General features: G+C 36.6%; 3 protein-coding genes across 8 annotated transcripts in view; 1 reads left to right on the forward strand and 2 right to left on the reverse strand.

Moving 5' to 3' along the window:
- Positions 1-8117: 8117 nt before the first annotated feature.
- Positions 8118-10895, reverse strand: LOC109858069 (eukaryotic translation initiation factor 4E type 3-like). The gene is made up of 7 exons (XM_020434967.1): positions 10883-10895; positions 10611-10790; positions 9659-9779; positions 9474-9581; positions 9216-9338; positions 9026-9125; positions 8118-8946 (listed from the first exon to the last, which is right to left on the reverse strand). The coding sequence occupies exons 2-7, from the start codon at positions 10763-10765 to the stop codon at positions 8912-8914; spliced, it is 642 nt and encodes a 213-aa protein (XP_020290556.1). The 5' UTR covers positions 10766-10790; positions 10883-10895; the 3' UTR covers positions 8118-8911.
- Positions 10896-12106: 1211 nt separating this feature from the next.
- Positions 12107-19115, forward strand: LOC109858082. Of its 3 annotated transcripts, XM_020434981.1 has the most exons (8): positions 12653-14084; positions 14285-14308; positions 14833-15038; positions 15135-15164; positions 17538-17731; positions 17901-18095; positions 18356-18589; positions 18783-19115. In XM_020434981.1, exons 3-8 carry the CDS (start codon positions 14837-14839, stop codon positions 18954-18956), a joined length of 1029 nt encoding a protein of 342 aa, XP_020290570.1. In that variant the 5' UTR covers positions 12653-14084; positions 14285-14308; positions 14833-14836; the 3' UTR covers positions 18957-19115. The 3 variants fall into 3 exon arrangements, with proteins under 3 accessions (XP_020290568.1, XP_020290570.1, XP_020290569.1); XM_020434979.1 differs by lacking the exons at positions 12653-14084; positions 14285-14308 and adding an exon at positions 12107-12645; XM_020434980.1 differs by having other exon boundaries at positions 12653-14308.
- Positions 19116-20056: 941 nt separating this feature from the next.
- The window catches only part of LOC109858085 (growth hormone secretagogue receptor type 1), a 73100-nt gene continuing 68051 nt past the window's right edge, over positions 20057-25105 (reverse strand). For 2 of the 4 annotated variants that reach the window (XM_020434985.1, XM_020434984.1), the window contains one exon: positions 20463-21694. In XM_020434985.1, coding sequence (XP_020290574.1) covers positions 20971-21694 — 724 coding nt within the window. In that variant the 3' untranslated portion in view covers positions 20463-20970. Of the gene's footprint in view, positions 20248-20462; positions 21695-23233; positions 23922-25105 lie in introns of those variants that run through there. The other 2 variants (XM_020434986.1, XM_020434987.1) reach the window with 2 other exon arrangements.

The following is a 25105-nucleotide window of genomic DNA, read 5'->3' on the forward strand; positions in this document are numbered from 1 at the left end:
ATATTTATTTGCTTCTACAAAAGTAAATAAATATAAAAAACTACATATTGCTCTTGAAAATAGATATATAATGTTTTTTTTTTCATTCACATAAATAGCATATGATAACCTATACTGTCATCACGACAATCGCTTTTTCTCGTCAACTACACATTCCAATCATAATCGGAATGTCTTATTGTATTCTTTTTTGTCGCACTTTTATCGCTAGCTAAGTTTAAATACGTATAAAAGTTTACAAATAATTATGCCACTTGAATATATAATGAGATTATAGAAGAAAACTTTAGTAGTAAAAATTTATGCTTATTTTCGACAACCACAAGTAGCTAGCGATAAATTTTAGAACATTTTATTTATTTCTGAATAAACATTTTGGATTTTATGCGGTAAATACGACACCAGAAGACTTCTAGAAATGTCGGTTTACAGGTGTCTATAGTCGGTATCTAGTACTTTCTTAATTTGTTTTAGCGCGTTTTTGTGTAACTAACGCTCGATCTCCGACTGTGTTCTCCGATCGATCTATAATCGATCTATAACATGAGGAGATTAGCATTCGTCAAGGGATTCACATTGTCTGGAAAATAACAACGCTTAAACATTGAACACGCATGAAATTTGAATTGAATTGAATTGGCAGAAACTAATTAAACGCACACTCTAAGGATAAGTCTTTTCAGAGAGCAATATTACATAAAACACGCGTTAGCATAATCTTGAGGTTTAAAAGATTTTTCGAAAAAGTAACAAAAAAAACAAATCGTAAAGCAACACCCGATGACAGCGCGAATTCGGAATCGTCGACGAAACATCGTCATCAATCGGCATAAATTTGATTATTAATTAGGAATTTGGATCCGAAATTTTAACGCGCAGTTGTTTACACACAACGCTTCGCCGTTATTATCTCTTCTCGCACATTTGTATCTGCATTAAGGCGCAAAACTCTCCTCACGGACTCTGTCACGGATATCCTTCCACGTAGATGATGTCGTCGAACAGTTGAAAAGACACGTAACATATGTATACACGACGCGGCATTGAGGTCGGCTCGCGCATGGTTAATTGAATTGGAAAGCAGCGGAATGACACAATCTAAACGCACGCGGCGCGCGAAACGCAGAGTTCCCATCTTATATATATATATATGATCTCTTTGCCGAATCGGGATTACAGCTTGCTTGAAAAATAACGCATCCGTTCGACGCGCGAATCAGATATTCTCCGATTTTGTCGCGCACGAAAAAAAAAAACTCTATCGCAATTTATATTAGTACAAATATATAAATAATATTATTGATAATATATTAAAAATGTTGCGCAAGAGCATCGGCGAGAACCGATGGGAAGATTTCAACGGTAGGTAGGTTTACGTAAAACTATTTCGCACATAAAGAGATGCAATAATGATGGAAACTGTTTTCAGAGAAGATGCGTAACACACGGGTGAACTCCGTGGTAACCGGAAGTTGTGCGATCCCATACCAATAAATCTGTGTTTCGTCATCGCAAAGCGTAACGCGCTCACGCTGCTGAACTACACGTAACACACGCTGTGGGTAAATGACATTAAATGGAAATAGCCGGAGCAATGAGAAAAGTTTCATGGAAAGACCGTCGAACATAAAAGAACCGGCGTGTAAATAAAGAAGATACATGAAAAAAATAAGGTCTAATTAATCTATTACGTTCGCGGATCCGCTAATTGGATTGACTGAGATACTGAGATATTTTTTTATTACGTAGCTGTGCCGTTAAAAATACAATAATCTTTAGTTTATGCACGAACCACGAGACTGTTGGTTCCACAGTGTTGTCGTGTCAGCGAAAAAAAGCGCCATGTGTAGTCACAAGATATCAATTTGTAAGTCACGACTTACGCATATTCGACTATGTATATTAACGCTGACTTGATCGAATGTCGTATTGAAATTAGGCTAGACTTTGCGAAAAAAAACGTTATTACATAAACTATCGATACGGTATGTTTATTTCTTAGTACAAAAAAAAATTTGAAATTAAAATAAATGCAAACGAGATCCTCTGCCTGTTATTTAAAAACAAAAATCTTACTTCGATCAACAAGTATTGCAGTACAAAATCAGAGACTCGTCGCAAGATCGCAATTTTTTATCTCAGAAACTGATAATACAATAACAAAATATAATATTAAAAAATATAAAATGCTACGAGAAATATAATATGCTGCTATACATTTCTAAAAATGAAAATTATGTAATTTTGTTACATGTTTAAACGGAAATCTCGTTCAACGTGTATATATTGTCGATTTGTGTGCTTTTTTCTTTCAGATTTCTTTCCCAGTTGAGTGACATCGAAACCTCAACTCAATCGTATTTGCAGTTCCAACATCTTGCAGTGCAAACCGTGACCGCAACGTGGTTACGTCATTCGCAATTTAACCGCAACGTAGTAACCGAACGCGTCCGTTCGACGCATCTCGGATTTGCAACGTTGATCATTTCGCGCAACAATGATTTCCGTGCCTATCGATCGCAACGGAATGTGGAAGGACGCAGAAGCGGAAGCAGATCGAAGAAAAAAAAGAAAACGGGAATCAAAATTGCTTCCCTGTTCATCGTATCGCGCGCACGCCGTAAAAAAAAAATTCGAAAGAACAGAAATACTTTGTTGTAGGAGAAAAATAAATATATATCCCAAACACTCCCGTTCTTCTAAGACTCACACACACGTGTTAATTCTCTTATTACAAGATACAATCTTTAAACAGAGAAGTAACACACCGAACACACGAGAGAGAATTTTTGCACACAACTCATGCTCGAAGAAAAACACGACACGCGTGGAGAAATTTACATTCCCGTCGACCGCAATCATTACCGAATTATATATACACGCGCATCTTTGTGATTCATTTGCGTGATAGTGAAAGAATCGAGAAACACGTGAAGTTGTTGAGCGTATAAAGCGCGGAAATAAAAACAAGAAGAATGAAAAAAAAAAAAGAGATAAGATGCTATTTCCAGCGATTCTCATCAGCTTTCGCGCGCAAAATGCGAGTGTCCACGTTTGAGAGAATCAGAAATTCGCATAAACTCTCCCGAATCGCCGCATTATAAAACTGACATTTACGACAATGACGACGATTAGGATGATGATGATGATGACGATGAAAACTAATTCTGCTTATCTTACGGTCGCTTGCGAAAGCAAGGAAGTTCTCTCGAACATCAGCGACTGACCTTGGAAGAGAACATATAAATGAATTGAAAAAAAAAAAAAAAAATCAAAACCTAGTTTCAGATGGTCGATAGTGACGACGGTCAGTATAGTTATGGTCGGTTTTTCACACACAATTCGATTAAATCATCGTCCGAAGACTCACAGTGTTCTATCGTTCACGGGGGAAATTAATGGATACATAAAAACCTATAACCTTCAGGTGACGAAATAATAATATGCAGACTTTCTGTGATAAAAAATATACGCGACACAGTGCGGCAACTTTGTCGTCGCGCAGAATTGTAAAATCCGGAGGCGCGAGAACAATGTTGTATCATTTGATTAATTGCCGTGCAAAACGTGGTAGGGGAATTCCCTAGTGAGACGAACACGTCGAAAATGTAGAATAAAATTTATTGGGAAGCGAGAACTACGCGCGCGAGACGAATATATAATATATGAGGTAAAAATAATCAATTTGCGCGCGCGCAAATTTTTATTCTGTTCATGCGAGAATCAGCCTCGGCCTCTGAAGGTCGTTCTTCTAAATAAAACGTTCGGATAAAATAAAGTACGGGCGATTGAAGCTACCGAGATATTAATTATTGCACGCCTCCTACGCGAAACGAAGATAAACTATTTCGTCCGCGATTTGTAACAATAAAAACAAAACAAAAAATGCCGAGGATCTGAGCTCGCGGGATTTCACGCCGTGAGATCAGTGCTTTAATCGTCGTTTCGACAGTCGGGAATTGGAGAAGAAAACAGCGAACTGGAATAACACATACCTATATCGCGGAATGACGAAGGTGACAATTAGTTAAAATTTTTTTTCACCGAAAAAAGGTCGCATGAAAAAAGCACGAAGAAAGCACGAGAGGATGAGAAATAGAAAACTGGCAATTATTTTTATTTTTTTTATAGTTGAAGACGCGTGTCAAGCAAACACAAAAATAGAATATATTACTCGGTTAATAATGACAAATTAACGGACGAGAAAAGAGGCGTCTCGTTTTTCCTTATTTTTTGCTGAGTTTTTCTCGAAACAAATCGTTCCACGAGGTCTTTGACCTTTCAACAGCTATGTGTACGCGAGCTGCGAAGAAATACCGATGTACATTTTTGAACAACAACGTACCTATGATTTATGTGTACAGACAATGTGATTTATCTATATATATAGACAACAATACGTTTATCACGGAGTCATATAATGTGTGTGCGTGTGTGTGAAATATATGGGATCTCCACGCGGCGTTTTGTTCTCGACGACTCGAGAAATGCCATGCATTTAATCAGGAAATCCCGTATCTTCGAACGTTTGTTCCGTCACGGAGAGGATTCTGAACCAGTACTGGCCACACACACGCGCGCGCGCACAAACGCACACATTAGTTGAATTATAATGAACGACGCGTGCTAGATGAAACCGACGTCGAGAGGCAGCGCAATTGTGAAGTTAAGGTTGTATTCAGGGTAAGATCTCAGTCAAAAGTTAAAGAAACATAGCGTAAACCGAAGCTATTTTAATATTTAGATAATAATTGTTTGCTGGAAAAGTATTATTTGCATTAAAATAAGTTTAAAAAACTATTTATTATACTTTTAATAGACTACGAAAAAGTTTTTACGTATATTTTGTGTGTGTGTGTGTGTGTGCCATTTTAATGTTCACTTTTGATACTTTTGAGTAGGATTATACTCTACTTGCAACATAAGATAAATGAAAAACTGGAAATGTATTAATCATAAAAGTTCGTTAAAACGTAACAATTGATGTATACAATTACAAATATAATTGTTTTATGTATGTTAAATATATATTTTTATTAATTTTAGCAAAATATAAATTTATATTTTATGTGATATTCTCGAAATAATTATTTTTTCGAGTAGAATTTGTTTTTAAGATATTTATTAACAACTGCAAAAAATTTCAAAATTACGACAAATCTACACTACATTTATTTTGTAATTTATATCAGAATATCGTGAAATCCCATAAGAACTCGTGTTAAATTAAAATCGTACCAACTTTTTAACAAGACTCGCAAAGGAGCTGAAATTTTACACAATGTTTTTTTTTTTTATATCATCTACTGACTGGCAAAATTTGAATAATTTGGCATATCTTTTATCTTACCCTGAATACAACCTTAAATCCACAGGAAGATTTATTCTTTCGATACTTGATGTAATTCTCCTTTTCGGCACGGATCGGCACAGTCGTGCAAGTAAACAAATAACAAATATATCACACGTATTTATAACTCGAGCCGATAATAAGTTTTCAATTTTTTGTTTCGCAAAACCGAGATGCGTCGGATTTATTTCGCCGAACCGAGAGTCAAAAAATCGATTCTTCTCCTTTTTTTTTTTTTTTTTTAAATCTCATAAATTCTTCTCTCGTCTCATCACCCGAAAAAACCCGCGCGCATTCACGCAGTCGTAAAAAAAAAAATGGACGAACGCAAAATGATATCGCGCACTTCAATCGCAAGTGCCTGAACTTATAAAAAAAAAAACGATTTTTGAGGAAAAGATGGAAAAAGAGAGATAAATGTGAATTGTGGTTCACAAATCGCGATTGTACGAGCGTCGTCGTAGTCGACTCTCGAGAGAAAATAGAACGCGTTTGAGAATAATTGTCGACGGTGTGACTCAGATGCGAGAGAGAAACTTTTTACACACATCATAGTAATAAAGTGACGCCTCCGTGTCATCTCTCTCAAGACACACATCCTCGACACACATCCTCGCTAACGTTCCTATTTACGCTCGCGTTTGTAACACACACGTGCTTGTGTCTCGGGCACACGGCAAGGCCGAGAGCAAGGTCGGTGTGTGCAAACAACATTTCGCGCTGCGATTTGTTCGCGGATACGTATACTATATATCGCGCAAGATCTAAATCCCGCGGATCGAGCTTTTCTTCACCTCTGAAACGAGAAGTTTCGCTTCTGCGAGCACTAGCGGTCCAAAACAAAAAACGACAATCCACCTGGACGGAAACTCTTGAAGCGCTAAACTCGACTGTTTCTATTTGAAAAAAAAAAGAAAAAATCGACGGTTCTAATTAAAAACAAAGAAAAGGACGAGCGTGTTTACTTCCAGTTACAAACTTTCTATTTTCTACGATCAATGTCACTCGAAGAATTTAACGAAGATATACGAATCTTGTTTCAGCGCCACGGTGCAAAAACATTTTCTTGTGTAAAACACTACTGAAACAAAGTTTCTCTTGCACTTTCGTTGTTCTCAGACAGCGTTAGTTGCTGCGGTAGAAAACGTATCTCGGCAAGTAAGAACTTCGATTTTTTGTTTGCAATTTCTGTAAACCACGTGCTGATTTGTCAGCATCTGATTTACACGGTTCGAATAAGCGGATTTTAACGATGTCTTTTCGTAACAAAATGTGATGATGCTCGACGTTAATGTCGGAAAAAAATTCAAAATTGATTGACAAAAAATCGGTGTTATAATTCAAGCGTGATTTAAAACTGGTCCAACAGGCGCCGAATAAACATGCATTTTATATTCGTCAAGTGTTATATTGCCCGTTGACGTCAACGCGAATATTGAGAATCCGTAAAAATGTTAAAATGTTAACTCGGCGCCAAGTAGTCGGTCGATATTTCATCTTGTACACAGAAGAGAATCGCGATTAGGTATTCGCAAATTTTATATTTCGCCGAAAAGAATTTCTTAATCTTCATTAATTAGTCCATCTAATCGGCTGCCAAAAGAATAATCTCAAACGTTAGTCACGTACGAATAATAATACGGGATTTAATATCCGATTTGATCGACTCAATCAAGAAAACATTTTCTAAATTGTCTTTGTAAAAAAACAAAAAAAAGAGAAAAACAAGGACTTTTTTTGCTTTTCTTTACGGAATAAGATTTTATTTCTTCGCCTTCTACGGGAGAGAAAATGCGCTCGCTCTATTATAAAAGTATTTAGATATGTAAACGTTCCTTTCCCGAGAAAGAAAACAATTTAATATAATTTACATTCACCTTCCCGTACGTATATATTTATCTCTTGAAATGCAAAATTATACTCACCGCGCGTGCGAGGATGTCCTTCATTTACATCACAAATCGAGTACTCAACGAGGTAAAAGCGATACGGATTCTCTTTCGAATATTTTCTACAACTCGAACGTACAAAACTTTTACGGACAATGTGTCTTTACGGGTGATCTTTTCTACGAGCGCGAGTTTGTCGCGCATTATTCACACGAGAAATTTCAAACTTTTGTAATATGTTACTAATAATAAATTCGCGCGGAGATAAACAGAAATGAAATATCGTAATTAATAACAGACGGAGCAGGCGCCAGTCGTCCTCTTTCTTTCTATATTAAAATCGCTCATCCGTGTGTGTTTTGTCGCGCTCGTGAAACTAAACGCAAATTGAAAAATGCCGTCTGAAAATTTCGCATTACACGCCCAACTTTATATAATCGAGAAATCAATCATCGCCAAGTTTTGTTGCGCATGGGGACATGGCGCAATTTCTCTCGTCTGAGTATCAAAACAATTCAAAACACATTTCGTGTTTGACAAAATATGAGTTGGAAATAAACGGATGCGTTGTTTACGTTGTAAATATAAAAATATATTTTGCGCTTGTAAAACGGTTTACATCAATTCTTCTAAAATATCTCGTACTTAAACGTCGTCTCAAATGTCGCATGAATAAATCGGACCGAATAACGTGCGCATTAAACACCTCACAAGTAACAAACTCTTATTACAATATACTTGACGGAAGTTGTAACATGTTCTCATTATGCGCACCAGTGAACTTTTTTTGTACGCTACTGTTGAACGCTCACTCCAATGGATGGAAAATTACGTGAGAAAGAGAGCGACCAGAGAGACAGAAAAGAACAAAACAGAAAAAAGTACCATTCCCGTCTTTATTCAATTGTTAACATGCTAATCGCGCGTGATACATATGTGCGATGCGCTGATTTTCATTAGCTCGGCGTCGCAAATGTGCGACAGAGCTCAGTTTGCCTTACTTAGTAATACATCTTATGTGTGCATATGTGAAAGATGCAACATGTTAATGTAAAACTACCAAGACCAAAGCATGAGCCGTAACGGAGGTTTTCTAGTCACACAGTAGCAACTAACGTTACCCGCGCCAAAAGAAACAAAAGTAACTTTATAGCTATGTCGAGAAATGAAGAAACACAAGAGATCGTTGATTCAATCAACATTCGCTAGAAAAAGAAAGAAATGGCAGATATTGAGCAATCTATTCTTTTTTTCAATTATGGTCGGATACGAAGTTTGAAGTGAGCACTTCGGATAACTATACGGTGTATAAAGTTCACTGCTGCACATCAATTTTCAATAGAGAGAAGACTGCTTTATGACACATAATACAGTAGTTCCTCGCTAACGTTTCCAATTTTTCTGTCGGTATTGTTCAATTTATGTAATTTTACTCACACTCAATGATTCTCACTTTTGCCTAACGCGGTCGAGACAATCAGAGATAAAAGTTGACAAATTTTCGGAACAATATCTTCCTCGTTCGATATCGCGGAACCGAGGATGGAAACGTTAGCGAGGAACTACTGTATTTATTTTTAGACCGTGCAATAGAAACATATTTGTTATATTGCCAATCATGTATAACGTATTTAACAATATTTATAATTGTTAATGCAGTCTTCCTGTATGTTTAGTGTCTCCCGTATGCATGATGAGATTGATGAGCTGCAAAATACACACATTAATGTTTTCCAAGTTATTAAAATAAATTTTCTAACAACAGAGAGTGTCAGGTCTCTCTTACCCTTATAAAACTCTCCAAGAAATTTCACATTAGGCACCAGAGAATAAACCTTCTGCAAAACCGTAGCTCTCGGTCCCAGCAAAGCATTTATGTTCCAAATCTATAATAATAATAAAAATTATTTTAACGTTTCTGAGTAATAAATTTTTTTGAACATCACAGTTTGTCTCTTTATTTGAAACACGCGTACCTGAATGAGGTCCTCTCTATCGCGTATAGATACAGTCACACCACAAACTTCATCATCTTTATCCACGTGTGCGGTGAACTGTTCTCCGATAGCTGCAAGCACCACTTCTTTCCAGACACGTTCCTGAAACAAAAACAAATAATAAACAGAGCATAAATCTATAATTTATATAAAGTATATATATTACAAGTAAGATATACATATCACTTGGTATATGCGAAATGAATAAGTGGTCAATATAAATTATAAAGTACCTACAGTATCAGACTTATGGCACTTCAATCTCCAAGTTCCACCCTTTTGATTCAGTTTGTCTTCCCACAAAGGATATCTCTCGTCTCTCATTAAATGGTAACTGTATTTCACCTGATGATACAAATCAATTATATCATTTAAAATTTTCTTACAAATGGATCTGTCAAACGAGAGATAAATTATCATACCTGCATGTCACCCGCATTTGGTATGTTATTAAAAACAGCCCAGAAGTTTTGTACAGTATTTACAGTATAGATCTTCTGGAGATTGGCCTTGTATTCTTCTGCAGTTGTTCCAGGGATGGCTCTGTATAAGTCAATAAAGTATATCTTAGAGAGTTGCAAATTTGCACAGAAATATAAAGAAATTAATTACATCAAAAAATTTTGAGTAAAGTTGGCTGAAACAAACATAGAAAAAAAAAACAACAGACAATGGGGTGTGTAACAAAAATATTATTATATCTAATCTGTTATATCTATACAATTATATTTTTCTTCTAATCTGTTATATCTATACTTATATTTTTCTTCTAATCTGTTATATCTATATAATTATATTTTTCTTCTAATCTATATGTCATTTTTATCTTTAAAAAGATTACTCAACAACATACTTTTGATAACATACTTAAAACTATATACATTTATTCTTTCTAGTTTGTGTTGCACAGGAGGAAAAATAATAATATCCCAAGGAACACACAAATATCTACAACCAATATACGTGTAAAAGAATAACAATTATCACAAGAACACTCGATGTGTTCGAAACATACACGAAAACCTAAATGCAAAAATATAATATTTATAATTATAAATTGTTTCTTATGTCTTTTCTTATGCCTTTTTCTTTTTGCGTCTTTGCTTCTCCGTTCTAAACATTGAAAAAAAAAAAAAAAACAGGCGACTTTACATTAACGTATTTTCTGACAAAAACTTTTATCGCGAGTGTATGACGCGCGCGGAGTATTTTGTAAACGTGACGTTTAAAAACACGCACTGGCTGAAGATAAGATTGGGACAATGCATCGGTCGGGATGCGTTTATTTATGCGCTCGCCGATTAAGTGTGGTACGTAACAACAGCCGAACGCGATAATCCGCGCGAGGAAAAAATCTTTTCGTTTCTCTCTTACTTGTCTAACCAGAAGGTCCACGGCGTCTGCAACGGGATGCCGTCTTCGAACTCCTCGTTCCTTTCGGTCGTCTTGGAATCATCGTCGGACAGTACCGGTGTTTTCAACAGGTCCGCCGAGGTGCCGTCTTTCCCTTCGCATTCCGTCGCGGCCATGTTCGAAACGACGATGCAGCCACCGCTGTAACGTCAAAAATCATGTGATCGCCCGCCACCACCACCACCACCGTTGTCGTTGTCGTTGCTGCTGGCGCCGCCGCTGCCGCGATTTACCGAGGAGAAGAATTCGGCAAAAACCGCAGATGTTTACGACGAATTATGACGTGATCGCAACCGAAAAAGAAGTTGCCTATATTGCGGATCACGGCGAGGAGAACGCGCGCAATGTGTTCTTCTCCAAAAAGAATGTTTGACGATTATAAGCTATGCCGGAACAGAGCCGGAATTTGTGTCGTAACCGACCGTTTACGATTTACAAAGGACATCTGTGTGTCGCAATGTTTGTTTCACATGAATATACTTTGTGTATATTTTCATAAATGGTCGTTACAGTCGGCAAACTTTAAAAAGTTTTTGTTCATATTATTTTCAATATATATTAGGTTAAAAGAAGATATTACATATTTATACACATCGCGTTTCGAATAAAAAAAAGAACATTTATTTGTTATTTTGCGCAAAATACTATTGACGGTAAAGACTTCGTTCAAAAGGTAAAAACCGAGCTTGTTTTGCGGAATAACCGACAGATGTCACGTGATGTATTTTCTTTTCCGGTTTTCAGCGCGATTTTTGAAAAAACTATATCTGGAAATCTTTGTGTTATTAAAATAAAAACTGCGACTTAATTAATACGAGTGATATTAATTATTTTTTTAATTACAGGGTAACACCAAACCTATCTAGTTAGCATCCCTCTAATGATTGGCGCTTTATTATGATTTTTTTTAATTGTTAGCATTCTTGTCCGTTACTTTCTATTTGACATTGCAGTAGGATTAATTTGTAGTTTTTATAACAACACTGTGGTGTTTAGAATCTTTTAGTTGATACTCTTGAAAAAACAAAAAATTTGACAGGTTTTTAGAACGTGTGCCAATTATTGGATTCAAAGTGCCAGTCGCTAGGTAATTTTATTTTTTTATACTCTACAATAGAGAGAGATACATATTTCTCTGTATGATCTACCTGCACATCCACTATTTGTGTCACCGTTTGAATGATTTTTTGCGGTTTAATCAAGTTTCACGCTTTGAAAATATTTTCAGACGAAATTTTTGCAAGTGCAATAAAATAAAATTCCGAACACTGAAAAAAATGATGATTTTGCAGATATACGCGCGTTCGAATGCACATGTGAAACTACCGCAGACGCGCCGTCGTTGTGCATCGCATGATCAAACAGCAGAGGCTCCAGCGTACATCCAGTATATAGAACAACTACATTTATTCTGACACACACACACACACACATATATATATATGTCCGAAGAGATGTCTTCAGGCCTCGACGACACAATGATATTCGTAGTCCGGAGAAACGACAGTCAGTAAGCAACGAGACTCTTGCTTCTCGCATTCACTTTCGTCGTTCGTTCATCATTCGAAAATATATCCGAGAATGTCATCAACTGTGAGCGACCACAGTTTTTACTCGGTTCGTAGCTCTGTGAACCGTAACACGATTCGCATGACGTGCTCGACGCACGAACGCCCGCGTGCTAAATTTACCTCGGACGCCGCGATGCGCTTCTTCTCGCATTGTTGCAACAGTTTTCGATCACCGCGTGCTGTCCGTGCATACGTCGTGTGTCGTTGTTGCGTGCCAAGTTGTCACGGAGAAGTTTTTATCTTGCGTGTTACGTGAGCGTTAATCGTTTTTTTCGCAATCCGTCTCTTTTGAAACGGACTGTGCGCTTTTTAAATCGTTATCACCACGTGCGAAGGAAGAAGAAGAAGAAGAAGAAGAAAACTTCTCTACACAGACATAGTCTATTGCACGGCCGAATGAGTACCTACTAGTTGACAGTCTAACGGTAAGTTTGACAGAACAACGTCGTGTGTCGACGTATGCGAAACGACAGTGCTTCGAGAAATATAATTTAGAAAAAGTAGTTTGATTTTCACATTTTCGAAGCGAACGATATAATTTTGCTCGAAACACACGGAGTTTCAGAAACGGAAATTGGCGCACGATGGATTTTTCACGGCGAAGAGATGAAGCGTAATCGAGAAACACGAATGAAAAAATGTCACTGCACGAACGAAACCTTGTGTTTACTTAATTTAATCTATTTCGTAATACGAGAGATCGGCGACGAGTGTAACTTTGATCGCTAAAAAAAATTGGATCGATTAGTTTTACCTTCCGGTAGCGGCGAATTTTAATCAGACTTTTTATCTCGTTATCTCATTGTATCGTTTATACGACTTGTTGAGAATTAAATTTAATAAAAAAAAAGTTTTATCTCTCCGTTTGATAATACCGATTGGTGTGAGCAAAACAAAATCAATATGTATTGTATTTCACGGGTTTTCAAGAATTGTTCAGAAAGATAAAAAACTCGACACAAAGTTCGTGTAATATATATTTTTTTTTTTTTTTATCGGTGAACATACGCGCGGTTTTGTGTTACGACCGTGAAGGAATATCAGTTGACAATCTAACGATAATTTTGACGGAACTTTTATGCATTGGAGAAAATAAGTTGTGATTAGACCTAGGTAAAGTGTGCGGACTGCTGTAAATGGGACGCGCGCGATGTTTGGTCAAGTGTGTGCGAATTTGTTCCAGACGTAAATTTGTGCCGTTACGTCTTGCGATTTGCTCGTACGCACACGCCACACTTATTTTCCTGATGTTGTATATTGTGCAAAAATTGATTTTTAATATTCGCAAACACATATTGCTCGCTCACTGTTGTTGCATATATATTTTCGTGACGCGCAAACTCATCTCGCAATCAAAAGCGTACACGCTGTAATTTGCGCTCCACCTTTCAGTTCCGTCTAACACCTTCGGCGAAGGTCGTGCTCTTAGTGTCACGAGAGGAAAAAAACCGATCGAAAGAGTCTATTATCTAAGGAATATACTATATACCGAATACACTATACGTCATCCGCTAATTATCACTATTGTCGTAATATTCTGTAACGCGTAACGACCGGCATGATTGTGTATTGTGGAACATGGATATTCGGTTGTATCCAATTTGCAAAGGCCGACACGTAGCGTCGAGAAACGGAACAAATTAAAATTCTCTGATGTCTCTTACAATTATATTTGTGACAAATATAATAAAAGTATCTTCGAATTATATTTGGAAAAATTCCATTATTACGCAACGCGATTATTTCTAAATTGGGAAAGGAATCTCAGTGTGAAATAAAGGAGATCGATCCGGGGGTTTCTGTTTTAGGTTCCTAGTCAAATGTTTTTCTCGCAATAGAAATTTTAAGTTTCATGAAAGAATAAGTTGAGTAATTTTGGTTTCGACGTACATGCGCGGAAAAAAAAAAATGATGTTGAATCAACAGTATCAGTTTAATTGAAATACATCCCGTTGATGCGACATCAATATTATTGCACTATACGCAGCAGATAGTTGGTTTAAGAATCTAGACGTTAAATTAATCGCATATGCAATTGAATGAACTATTTATTTTTATTGGCAGCCCGTGACGTCAACTTTAATTGAAGTAAGTAAAGCAACTCCATTTTTTTTTTCTGTGCGTGATGCGCTCTATTTCCCATGTGAATTTTTGAATTAAAAATTTAAAATGACTTGAATTAAATTTAATCACGTTTAAAAGACAATAAGTATGTAATAGCACGTACATATCTGGCATATTGGTTCACAAATCGATTTTAATATTAATTATTTAGATGAGATTTCTATTTTTATATTTTTTTTACTCATCTCAACGCTTATCACGCTAATCAGACAGCCGTTTAACGCTAATTCTCGACTTCACAAGTAGAGTTGCAATAATACAGGAGCGATATATATATACGACACGAGCAGGATGTTTGGAAGGTTTATATGACGTAACGCGAGAACGTTTGTATATTTACAAAACTTCGCGGATAAACCGCGCGAGTGCGTCGAATCCGCGTTGCATTTATTTATATTCCTTTTTTTTTTTTTCGTTTTTGTGAAATCGCGGAGAAAACGATTCGCACACAATACATCTTTTCCCCGTATTTTTTTTTTTTTTTTCAGCGAGATGCCAGCCAATACCTATCAACGCGTGAACACTCAAGTGTCAAACTTCTGCTGGCGTCGAAAATGGGCTTTTCTGATCGCGCTGATCTTCTGTATCATTGTTATTATATTTTTCACGAGACACTCGATGGTTCACAAGCGGCAGAACACGACGGAACGCGACACGTATCTGGACGACGTGTCTGAAGATCTCTTAAAAACAGGTGACAATTTTTCTAAAGCTAGATTTTTTTTTTTTTTTTTTTTTACAAAAGATTCATGTTCAAAGATTAACGTTTAATATTTTTATCGCTTCGCAGTGTTGCAAACGTGGTACAACTTCTCCGGTGGTGAGTATGGGCAATAATTGTATTAGAACTCTTTTTTATTTTACGCGAACGACGTGTTAAACGGCTGACGAGACGCATGTGGGTTTCGTGTGGGTTTTATCGCTACTACGAGACTGACATTTTGCGCAACCAAGCGCGCCGTATACGTTAATATCCCCGAGAAAAGAATTTTTCAATTCGATTTATACTGGCGGCGCGCGACAGAAAAAAAAAATACTTTAAAAACGTGAAAAAGGTATATCAATAAACAAAAATGTGAAAAAAACGTATATTACTATTAAAAAAATATAAAATAAATTTCATAGATTTTGTATTAGGACAAGAATTTCGCAAATGAGAAAATCCGATATTTAAACGACGGTAAATTGTTGCGCGTCGCTCTCCAATGCGTTGTGTCAGCTTCACTCAACGGATTCGTAATTAAATACGATTGGAGAAACGCGATTCGCGCGTATATACGTTATTTGTATACATATCACTTGATAATTCAACATTTATACGGTTTCCTCACGTGGTTTCTCGCTATATTGCGCAAATAACGATCTTACGCGGTAAATATCCATAGCAACGCTAATCGCGAATTGCTAACGACGTAGTATTTGAACCACGAGATGATAAGCAAGTTAGATGTGTCGTAAAAATTTCTGCAAGTTACATAGATTAGAAGATCGGTACTAATTGCCGTTTATCAATAGCGCAACACAATGCTATATGATGTAAATGAGTTCTCGTGTGCGCGAAAAATATAACACGTTTGTTTTCTTTTATTCTTGAATAAAAAATTATTTGCTTGAATATTTACGTGCTATTTTACGACAACTTACTGTATTTTCCAAGAAATATCTTTAAATTAATAACAACAAGAAGAAGATTCTTCGGGCTCATGAGTCTTTAAACTAATGAATGAAATAAATTCGGTTGTAGGAGCCGTTTGCAGGATGTGCAGAGAATGTGCTTAAATATATATATATATATATGTATACACATATATACTTCGAAATACTTTTTTTCCTCCATATAGGATGCTGGATTTGCATCACATATATACGAAGGATCCGTGTATCCCCCTAACTAATTTTAAAATATATTGCGAAAACAACTCCTCAGCCAGGAGTCGAATCTGGAATCTCTGGCTTTCCGGGCCGTCGCCTTCCCTGTTAGGTTACCGAGACACTTGGAGTTTGTCTCGCAATACTCAGCACATCTGTCGAATATTAATCTGATAATAACGCCGTCTTCCACCAGCGTAAATTTTAAATTAATGATAATTAATGATAAGAAAAAGATTCTTCGGGCTCATGAGTCTTTAAATGAGTCTTTTTCTTCTTCTCGTTATTATTAATTTAAAATTTACGCTGGTGGAAGATGGCGTTATTATCAGATTAATATTCGATAGATGCGCTGAGTATTGCGAGACAAAGTGCCTCGGTAGCCTAACAGGGAAGGCGACGGCCCGGAAAGCCGGAGATTCCAAGTTCGACTCCTGGCTGAAGAGTTTTTTTCGCAATATTTTAAAATAAGTTAGGAGGATACAGGAGTCCTTTATAATATATATGTGATGCAAATCCAGCATCCTATATGGAGAAAAAAAATTATTTTGAAGTATATATGTGTATACATATATACACTGAGAAAAAAATACTATTAACTCAACTAAATGCGTTTAGTTGAGGTTTCAGTTTGTTTGTCTGAAATACTTGGTTTTTTAATTCAAGCATATAATAATAAAGATAACAAATTCGTATAAGTTGAATTAACAATAGTGGTAATGAACATATTTAATTCACTAAACCATGAATTGTTTTGTCGAACATAAGTTGTGATAATTTTAAATAAAAGATACTGTTAAAAAAGATGAAATATAGGCAATTCTCATTTACTTTAATTGAATATAATCTGAATTTCTTTGTACTAAGTATTTCATTTAATCAAACTGCTTATTTTTATAAGCAGACAAAATATTGTGTTGTCCTATTGTGTTGTACATTCAAAGTTACCTATATTTAAGCAAATTATAATTTTGTTAAAACAACTAAATTGTCTTTCGATGTAATCTAATTATTATATCTATTGAAACATGATATCTTCTTACATTAATCAATATTTTATTGACAGCCCGTGTGTGACCGCTGCATATATAGTTGAATCGAATACTATTTTGTTACTTCACCAACTTTTTTTTGTCAGTGTATATGTTTAAGCACATTCTCTGCAAAATATCTTTAACTCGAATAATCAAGAAAGAAAACTCGAATAATCGACGCAAGCGAAAATTTTTTTTTTAGAATTATTATTTTTTTTTTTTTAATTGAAATTCCGAGACAAATAAATTTCTAAGGAAACAATCAATGACGAGCGATTTGTTTTATTCAGGTGAGGAATGGTATAACAAGAAAAATATATCCGCTCTGAATTCGAGCGCCTTTCAACATCTGTTGACGGACATGCGACAGAAATGGATAATATGGAATCACAATCCGAACGAGTCTTACGTTCTTCGGGAACCGAGTGTCGAGGATCCGTCGATGGGACAGTCGACTGCGATACGCGAAATTCTCAACGACAAGGTACTGGGAAGCATCGCATTTTCCGCACGAAGAGCGCGAGACAGCCGAATCATGTGTGTTTCGCGAGAAAAACGAACGATTGATAGCGAGCGCTATATACACTTCGATCTCCTTTTTTTGGCGCATTAATAAATGCCGAATTTCGTTTTTTTTTTATTGCTCTCTACAGAAAAATGGATTTTTCATAGAGTGCGGCGCATACGACGGAGAGACGCGCAGCAACACGCTGTTTCTGGAGCGATTTAATGGCTGGACGGGTCTCCTGATAGAAGCGGATCCCATCAATTTCACTAAGATGCTCCGGAAGAATAGAAGAGCCTATCTCTCGCCGACGTGTCTCGGTGTAATTGAAAAGCCCGTTGTGGTGAGGAATTACAAAAGAGAGTTTTGACGAGATCGAGATACAATTTGTCGAGTCGTTAACGATGACGCGACTTTGTAGTGCGTACAATGCAATTGTCGGTTCTGGCAAAATTCGAGTTTCGATTTCCGACTCGATGCGCAGTTAGATTTTGTGCGCATATATGTATATATATATATATAGCGGTATTACACAATAATTACGCGAACGCCTCGATGTGTAGCGAAGTACGGGATAAGTAACGAGGTTCGTCGAAATTGCAGGCGTCCTTTCTCATGGCGAGGAACGTGGGGCGATTACACGAGCCCGAAAATACGACCGTCACGAATTCGCCTGACGTAGCTTACACGGGCGAGCACACTCGCGTGCAGTGTTTTCCATTGGCGCTTTACATCGCCGCGTTGGGAATCAAGACGGTCGATTATTTCAGCCTCGACGTCGAGGGCAGCGAGATCGACATACTGGAAACGATTCCGTTCCAAGCGGTAGATATAAAGGTACATATACATACGTATGGGAGGTACACTTGTATTATATATCTGTGTTGACACGCTCCGTTCCGTTTTTGGAATTTCCATCCTCGCGATTGACGATCGAAATTACTCGCCGCATTGCTCGCGTCTCTTTCATTTCCGGAATGTTAACGATTTCCGCGATTGCCTTAATCACAAAATTTATCACGCATTTTAGACCATGTCTGTGGAGTACATACACAACGCGAAAGGGCAAAAGTATCTGATCAAAATGATGGAACAACGCGGATACTACGTGTATAGTTTTGTGAAACGTCCGGACAATTTGGCGAACGATATTGTTTTTGTGAAACGCGCGACGCGTGACGAAAGTGCGAGTTTTGTCAAATAAATGAATTATGTATTTTTTGGAAAATTCGCACACGCAGTGTTATTGTATTCCGCGCTTGGATGTTGTCCGTTTTCTGACACAAGTTCGTCAGGATAGCTCTGATTGTGATTGTTATATATTAAATTATTAATTACATACATGTATTTTATTTATGTTACATTTTACTTATATATTTTATTTATAGAATGTATATTTTATTTATTAAGTATATACACACAATATTTTAATAAATTATTGTAATTTTGTTAATAAAACCAACATTTTATTGTACAAAGAAAGATTATCACGAAACGTAGATTGATAAAAATAAAATACACTTTTGTCTACGTTTCTACAGGAAACGCTACAACAAATTGTATATTATAACACAATCATAACGTGTATTTACACATTTTTGTATATAATGAACGTGGTATATACACGCGATCTTATGTTTTATTAACCGATACATAAATAGAGAAGCAAGTAAAAACAGTGTTTTAACAGGAACTTTTGATCGTGTTTATGGCACACATTGCATACGTAATCTTATTGAAAAACTTCGTGGAACGTTTTCAATCAAATCTATCGTATAACAATTAACGGTTAAAATATAAGTAACAATGTAGTTAAATTATTGAGATAATTTACACGTTGCGTTTCTGTAAAAAAAAAAAAAAAAAAGAAACAATTACTTATGTAAAACAGAATAGCAGTAAAACACAGCAGCTTTTCTAGCTGGTTGAGTGTTAAATTATCAGCAGTCTAACCAAATGAGAAAACACCAGGTCACGTACACATAGATATATATATACATCTCTGAGATAGTCTTATGTATTTTACAATTAGTAGAAAGAAAGATATATATAGTAGATATATTAAAGATGAGAAAATTCTTAAAACAATTTAAATGAGCATGTTGTAGAACAACTGCGGAGAAGCTTCTTTTAATTCTCGGACTCTACTCTACGCACAACATTTGCGGTACATTTAAATTTGCAATGCATTTAAATCTACATTTTAAATCTACGTTCTTGTTAGGAAGTAAGTAGCTTCTTCTCAGAAGTATCAGGATTGTAGAAAAAATACATACCTACCATAATACATACCGTACTTCTCACTAACAACACGATGCGTTATATATCCGTTAAAACTTAATTAAAACTTATGTACAAAATGTGCGAGTTTACTTTTTCTGTTTTCCGTTTTTTTTTTTTTTTTATAACAATATCTTGTGCTTCGGTCTCGCGTCGATCTTTCATTGCTAATTCCGTCGATACGATAATCCGTGAGAATAGCGTATTTCTGAATCCTATAAAATACAATAATACAATCTCAATAACAGGAAATGTTAAATAATGTAAAAAAAAAAAAAAAAAAAAAACCAGTAAAAATACAGCGAGAAGTTAATTAACATTGAACTCGCTGTGTGTATAAACCTGCACTTTTAAAAATTTTGTATTTCACGTTTTTTTTTTGTTTTCATCTAAAAAAGCATTACATTCGCTTAATTAAATCTACGTCGAATTTGCCACATTTGTTGACGCGTTTTTTTTTTGTAGCAAAACAAAAGACACGTACGCAAACACTTCATTTTTTCTACGAATTTGCGCGAATTGCCGAAGAAAATTTTGTTTCTACTTAATTATTGTGTCACAGCATTTGCGTGTATAAATGCGTTATTTACAATGCGCGCGTTTGTATCACATACAAAATCGAGGAACCAAAAGTTATCTCGTCACAATGAACGAACGTTTACTACAATTATTCTTGTACCGCGTGAATTTTTCTGTCTATGTCGCTATAACAAGCACGTATACTAGCACACATTTTTAGTATAAACATTTAGTTACTAACAATTAAATCTTATTATCTCTGTCGCTACAAAAAAAAAAACAAACGTTCTACAATTCAGTTACTTTACGAAATTCAATCGTGTACGCGTGTACAGATGCCGTGTGTTGTCACAATGCGATAAAAAATCAAGACAGAGTTTCCCGGCTGTGTATTGAGAGAGAACAGCTCGAGAGCCCGCTTAAACGTAGCTCTCCTGCTTTTTGCTAACGATACTTCCGGCTACGACAGCCGTAAATAAAGGCAACTTGATCTGATTTTCCGCGTGCTCATTGCTCGGTACCTTCACGCCGCAGCTCTTGCTGTTGCTGCTGTGTCTGCGCCAGAAATCCGAGTGACTGCTGCTGCAATTGGTCGAACCGGTCGTGTAAGTCGGGGTGCGTCCCGACGTTTTCTTCTTCTTCCGTTTCGTTCGTTTCAGACAGCACAGTTTAAGAAAATTTTCTCGAAATTTCGAGGACATCGCGTTGTAAACGATCGGATTGATTGCCGAGTTCACGTAAATCATTACGCGGCAAAAGTACAGCAAACTGTAATAGCTTTCAATACCGAGCGAAACGACCATCTTTGGCGGCACGATGATGATCCAGAGAGTGAAGGCTCGGAAAGGTAACAGGCACAGAAAGAAACAAAGAACCACCGTGCCCAGCATCATGACCACTTGTTTCCGATATTTGAGCAGATTGTTCGCCGGTCCCCGACTTATCGTCGGATTTGCCATCAGATGCTTCGCGATCACGGTGTAAAGAAATATCAAAATGAAGAGCGGCAAAACGAAGAATCCCACGATCGTCGTTACGAGAAAACACGTCATCCAGGTCGTCGATGCGGGCGTACTGCAGATTGGGGTGAACGTTCCGTCTGCTTTCCTCTCAATTTCGTACGTTACCATGAGCAGAATCGGACTATAAAATACACATTAAAAAAGAAATAAACTTCTCCTCTCTCTTCTCTTCCGTTCTTTTAATTATTATAATATACTATATACATTTATATGATACTGTTACACGTTTGTTGTGCGTTTAGCGTAGCTCTGAGCGGTTTATCGTAATAACGTAAATGCTCTACTTGATACATGCAGCATTAAATCACGTTTAAAAACATGTAATGTGTTTTCTGATAAAATAAACCCCCCATCTTCTCTCCCGTCATCTTGGTAATTAATACCATATTCATACGTTTGCTTACTATAATACCAAATATGTTTGTTGTGCGTGTAGGCGAGCGCTTTGAGCAAAACTCATCGTAAATAACGTAAATGTTGCTTGATACATGCAGCGTTCAAATCTAAAACGCGTAATGTATTCTGATTATCTGAAATACACGACGAAAATCTCTTTTACACACAGACACACCCATGTATGAAGCACGCGTGGACTTAAAATAAATACGAACAATTTAAAAAAAAAAAAAGAACAAAATTGTATAAACAGATAAAATTATTTCACACAGGTTTATTCGCGAAGGTTTTCATATATTTTTCGGATGAAAAATTTATATAAATATTTGCGCGTGGATATATATTCAATACGTCAGATAGAGAGTAGCGCGTTCGCTTAACCCGCAATACACTGATTTTGAGATCATTTAAATGCTGAAAGTTTCCAAACGCATTCGTCCGCGAATCATCTTTCTTCTGTCACCGCTTAAAAACTCGCTCGCGACGTAACTCTCGCGAAAGACCGGATTTAATATCTTATAGACTGTCAATATAGCAAGTAAGTTTCAATCCAACACGGAAAAGTCCTGTCTTTCCCGAGTTATCTGGCCTTAATTCTCTCCCCGTTTAATTTTATTACATTAATAAGAGAATGAGATAAGAGAAAGATATGATTTTTTTTTTTTTTTTTTTTTTAATTCCTTTCCATCGAAATTTTCTACGAAACAAACAGTACATATCTCGGACTTTTACCCCATCTACTATATACTAACAACATAAAATATTGATATACTTATTAACGCGTTGCATTTAATAATTTTCACATCACTAAAAATAAACTGACTATTATATATTATATTTATTCTGCGATTTTTAATTGATTAATTTTTTAAATTTTATTAATTGGATTTTATGTTTATGATTTAATTGTAGAAATGCATTTGATAAGGACCTAATACAAGGTCGAAAGCGTTTGTGCTACTAAGTTTTAATAAACATATTTAAATATTCACACATCAATAACAGTGTTTCGCTTCGATAGCCAGAATACATTTGTCTACTAAAAATAAAAATTACATATTCCACTGAATACGCACTTCTGTCCGCGAACGACATATCGTCGGTCTTCCATTCGTCGTGTAGTTACGTACGTGAAGATTGCGTGCGCGAATTGTGTTGCGTTAAGCTATAAATTATTGTTATTTATACGTTCATTTATAAGCTTGCGAGAGAGTCAAAATGAAACACATATATGAAACAATATTGTTGTTCGAATCACAGTTACTGCCATAATCCGCGTGTCGGACGATAGTTGTCGTCATAAAAAGTTCTCCTCCTGATATCGATCCTCCTCCTGATTCGTCGCGTTTCTTCTCGCGCCGACAATCGTGTCTCTACGCGCGTTTTCCTCGCGTCTGAAATCGCACAGTTTGAGAAAAGCCCGTCTAAACTTGCTGCTCATCAGATTGTACAATATCGGATTGCTCGCGCTGTTCAAATAGAACATGATCCTGCAAAAGTTGAGCAAGCCGAAGAACGTGTCGTAATTGATCGCGGCTATTTGCTCGGCGGGCGCGATCACGATGTAAAAGATGAGCAATCGGTACGGCGACAGACACACGAAGAAACTGATCACCACTGTAAGCAGCATCATCACCACCTGCCTCCTGGCGCGGGTGTAATACGAGTCGCTGGTGTTGTTGGACATCGAGTCGCGAATCAGATGGCTCACGATAAACGAGTACAGCACCACGAGGATGACGAACGGCGCGACAAAGAAGAGCAACACCAGCAGGAGAAAAAACGTTACGCTGGCAACAGTGTCGGCCTGAGTGAGGCACATCGGCACGTCGCGATTCATCTGATTCGCCGTAACTTGCTGATCACCGGCGCCGGTGTCCGAAATAATATCCTGTGCGACGCCGTGATTCGTCATCCTCATTTCGCGATACTGCGATACCCAGATCATCGGGCTGCAATCAGTCGAAAAACAAACAAAAAACAAACGAGGTAACGTTTTGGTTTATTTCGTATTTTGTTGTTTTCGTTTTTTTTTTTTTTTTTTTTTTGAAGAAACCGCAATTTCGACGAAGAAACAGAAAGAGAAAAAGAAAAAGAAGGAAAAAAAGGCAGACGAAGCGAGACGAGGTTTGAACGTAAAAATGTTTGCTGATTACTGCGAGTCAATAATTCGGAAACACAGCTCGGCAAAAGTGATCGATCGTATAACCCAGCAAACACAAAGTAACACAGTTACGTAACATTAATGTTATAATTTCCCACTCAACAATGTAACTGCTACGTACAAGGCACGTTACATTGCAATTACATCGTTGAGTGGGAAATTTATAACATTAATGTTACGTTACCGTTACTTTGTGTTTGCTGGGTAAGACAGATCGAAAACTCGCAGACTAATGAGACCAAGACAAATTGCAGTTTGCACGTTGATCCGTCATATACTAATCGCAATAGACGCGCTCAATAGCTTCCCCGGGTTCGTACGCTTAATCTTAACTCGGTGGAGATACACGCGAGCGGTAAAACTTTTATATAAATTATCGTTAGCCTTGTGGTGCGTTGATTAGATATTTAATTGTATGTAAATATTGTATGTTATCATGTTCGCGCTACAAAATATACAGAGTGTTTCGTTTTATCTGATCAGATAGATGTTTTATTTAGTGTTGTACGGTTTGTACAAAGAAAGAAACACAAATGTTTTACCGTTTTAACGCATGTTTTTGTTTGTGTGAAACAAAACAAAATAAACAATTATGACTTAAAGCTCGTTGAAATTAATAACAAGAAATATATAAGGCCTTACGAGCCATTCGCAGGAAAGCCGGAGATTCCAGGTTCGACTCCTGGCCGAGGAGTTTTTTTCGCGATATTTTAAAATTCGTTAGGGTGGTATCCGGGGTCTCTCATATGTGAGATGCAAATCCAGCATCCCGTGTGAATTTAAGAATTGAGATTTCAATTAAAAAAAAACACTCACTTGTAAAAATTTACAAGTTGAATTTGTTACATGTGTATATATATATACAGGGTGTCCCAGAATTGCCGTACAATCTCTCGTAGGCAGGTAGGAGTAAAACTGAGTCGAAAAGTCCTGAACCATTTTTTTTCTATTATTTATAATAAAAGAGTAATT

The sequence above is a fragment of the Pseudomyrmex gracilis genome, unplaced genomic scaffold (genome assembly GCF_002006095.1).
Source record: "Pseudomyrmex gracilis isolate BER0280 unplaced genomic scaffold, ASM200609v1 scaffold_186, whole genome shotgun sequence".
NCBI classification, from domain to species: domain Eukaryota; kingdom Metazoa; phylum Arthropoda; class Insecta; order Hymenoptera; family Formicidae; genus Pseudomyrmex; species Pseudomyrmex gracilis.

Bases quoted from the DNA above. Each gene is read 5' to 3' on its own strand.
- LOC109858069 (XM_020434967.1), bottom strand. From the start codon at position 10,765: ATGGCCGCGACGGAATGCGAAGGGAAAGACGGCACCTCGGCGGACCTG. The intron at 9,339-9,473 runs GTAGGTACTTTA...TTTTTGTTTCAG, and splicing joins AGTGCCATAAGTCTGATACT to GAACGTGTCTGGAAAGAAGT. The intron at 9,126-9,215 runs GTACGCGTGTTT...TTATTATTATAG, and splicing joins ATAGAGAGGACCTCATTCAG to ATTTGGAACATAAATGCTTT.
- LOC109858082 (XM_020434979.1), top strand. From the start codon at position 14,837: ATGCCAGCCAATACCTATCAACGCGTGAACACTCAAGTGTCAAACTTC. The intron at 15,039-15,134 runs GTGACAATTTTT...ATCGCTTCGCAG, and splicing joins TGAAGATCTCTTAAAAACAG to TGTTGCAAACGTGGTACAAC. The intron at 18,096-18,355 runs GTGAGGAATTAC...TCGAAATTGCAG, and splicing joins TAATTGAAAAGCCCGTTGTG to GCGTCCTTTCTCATGGCGAG.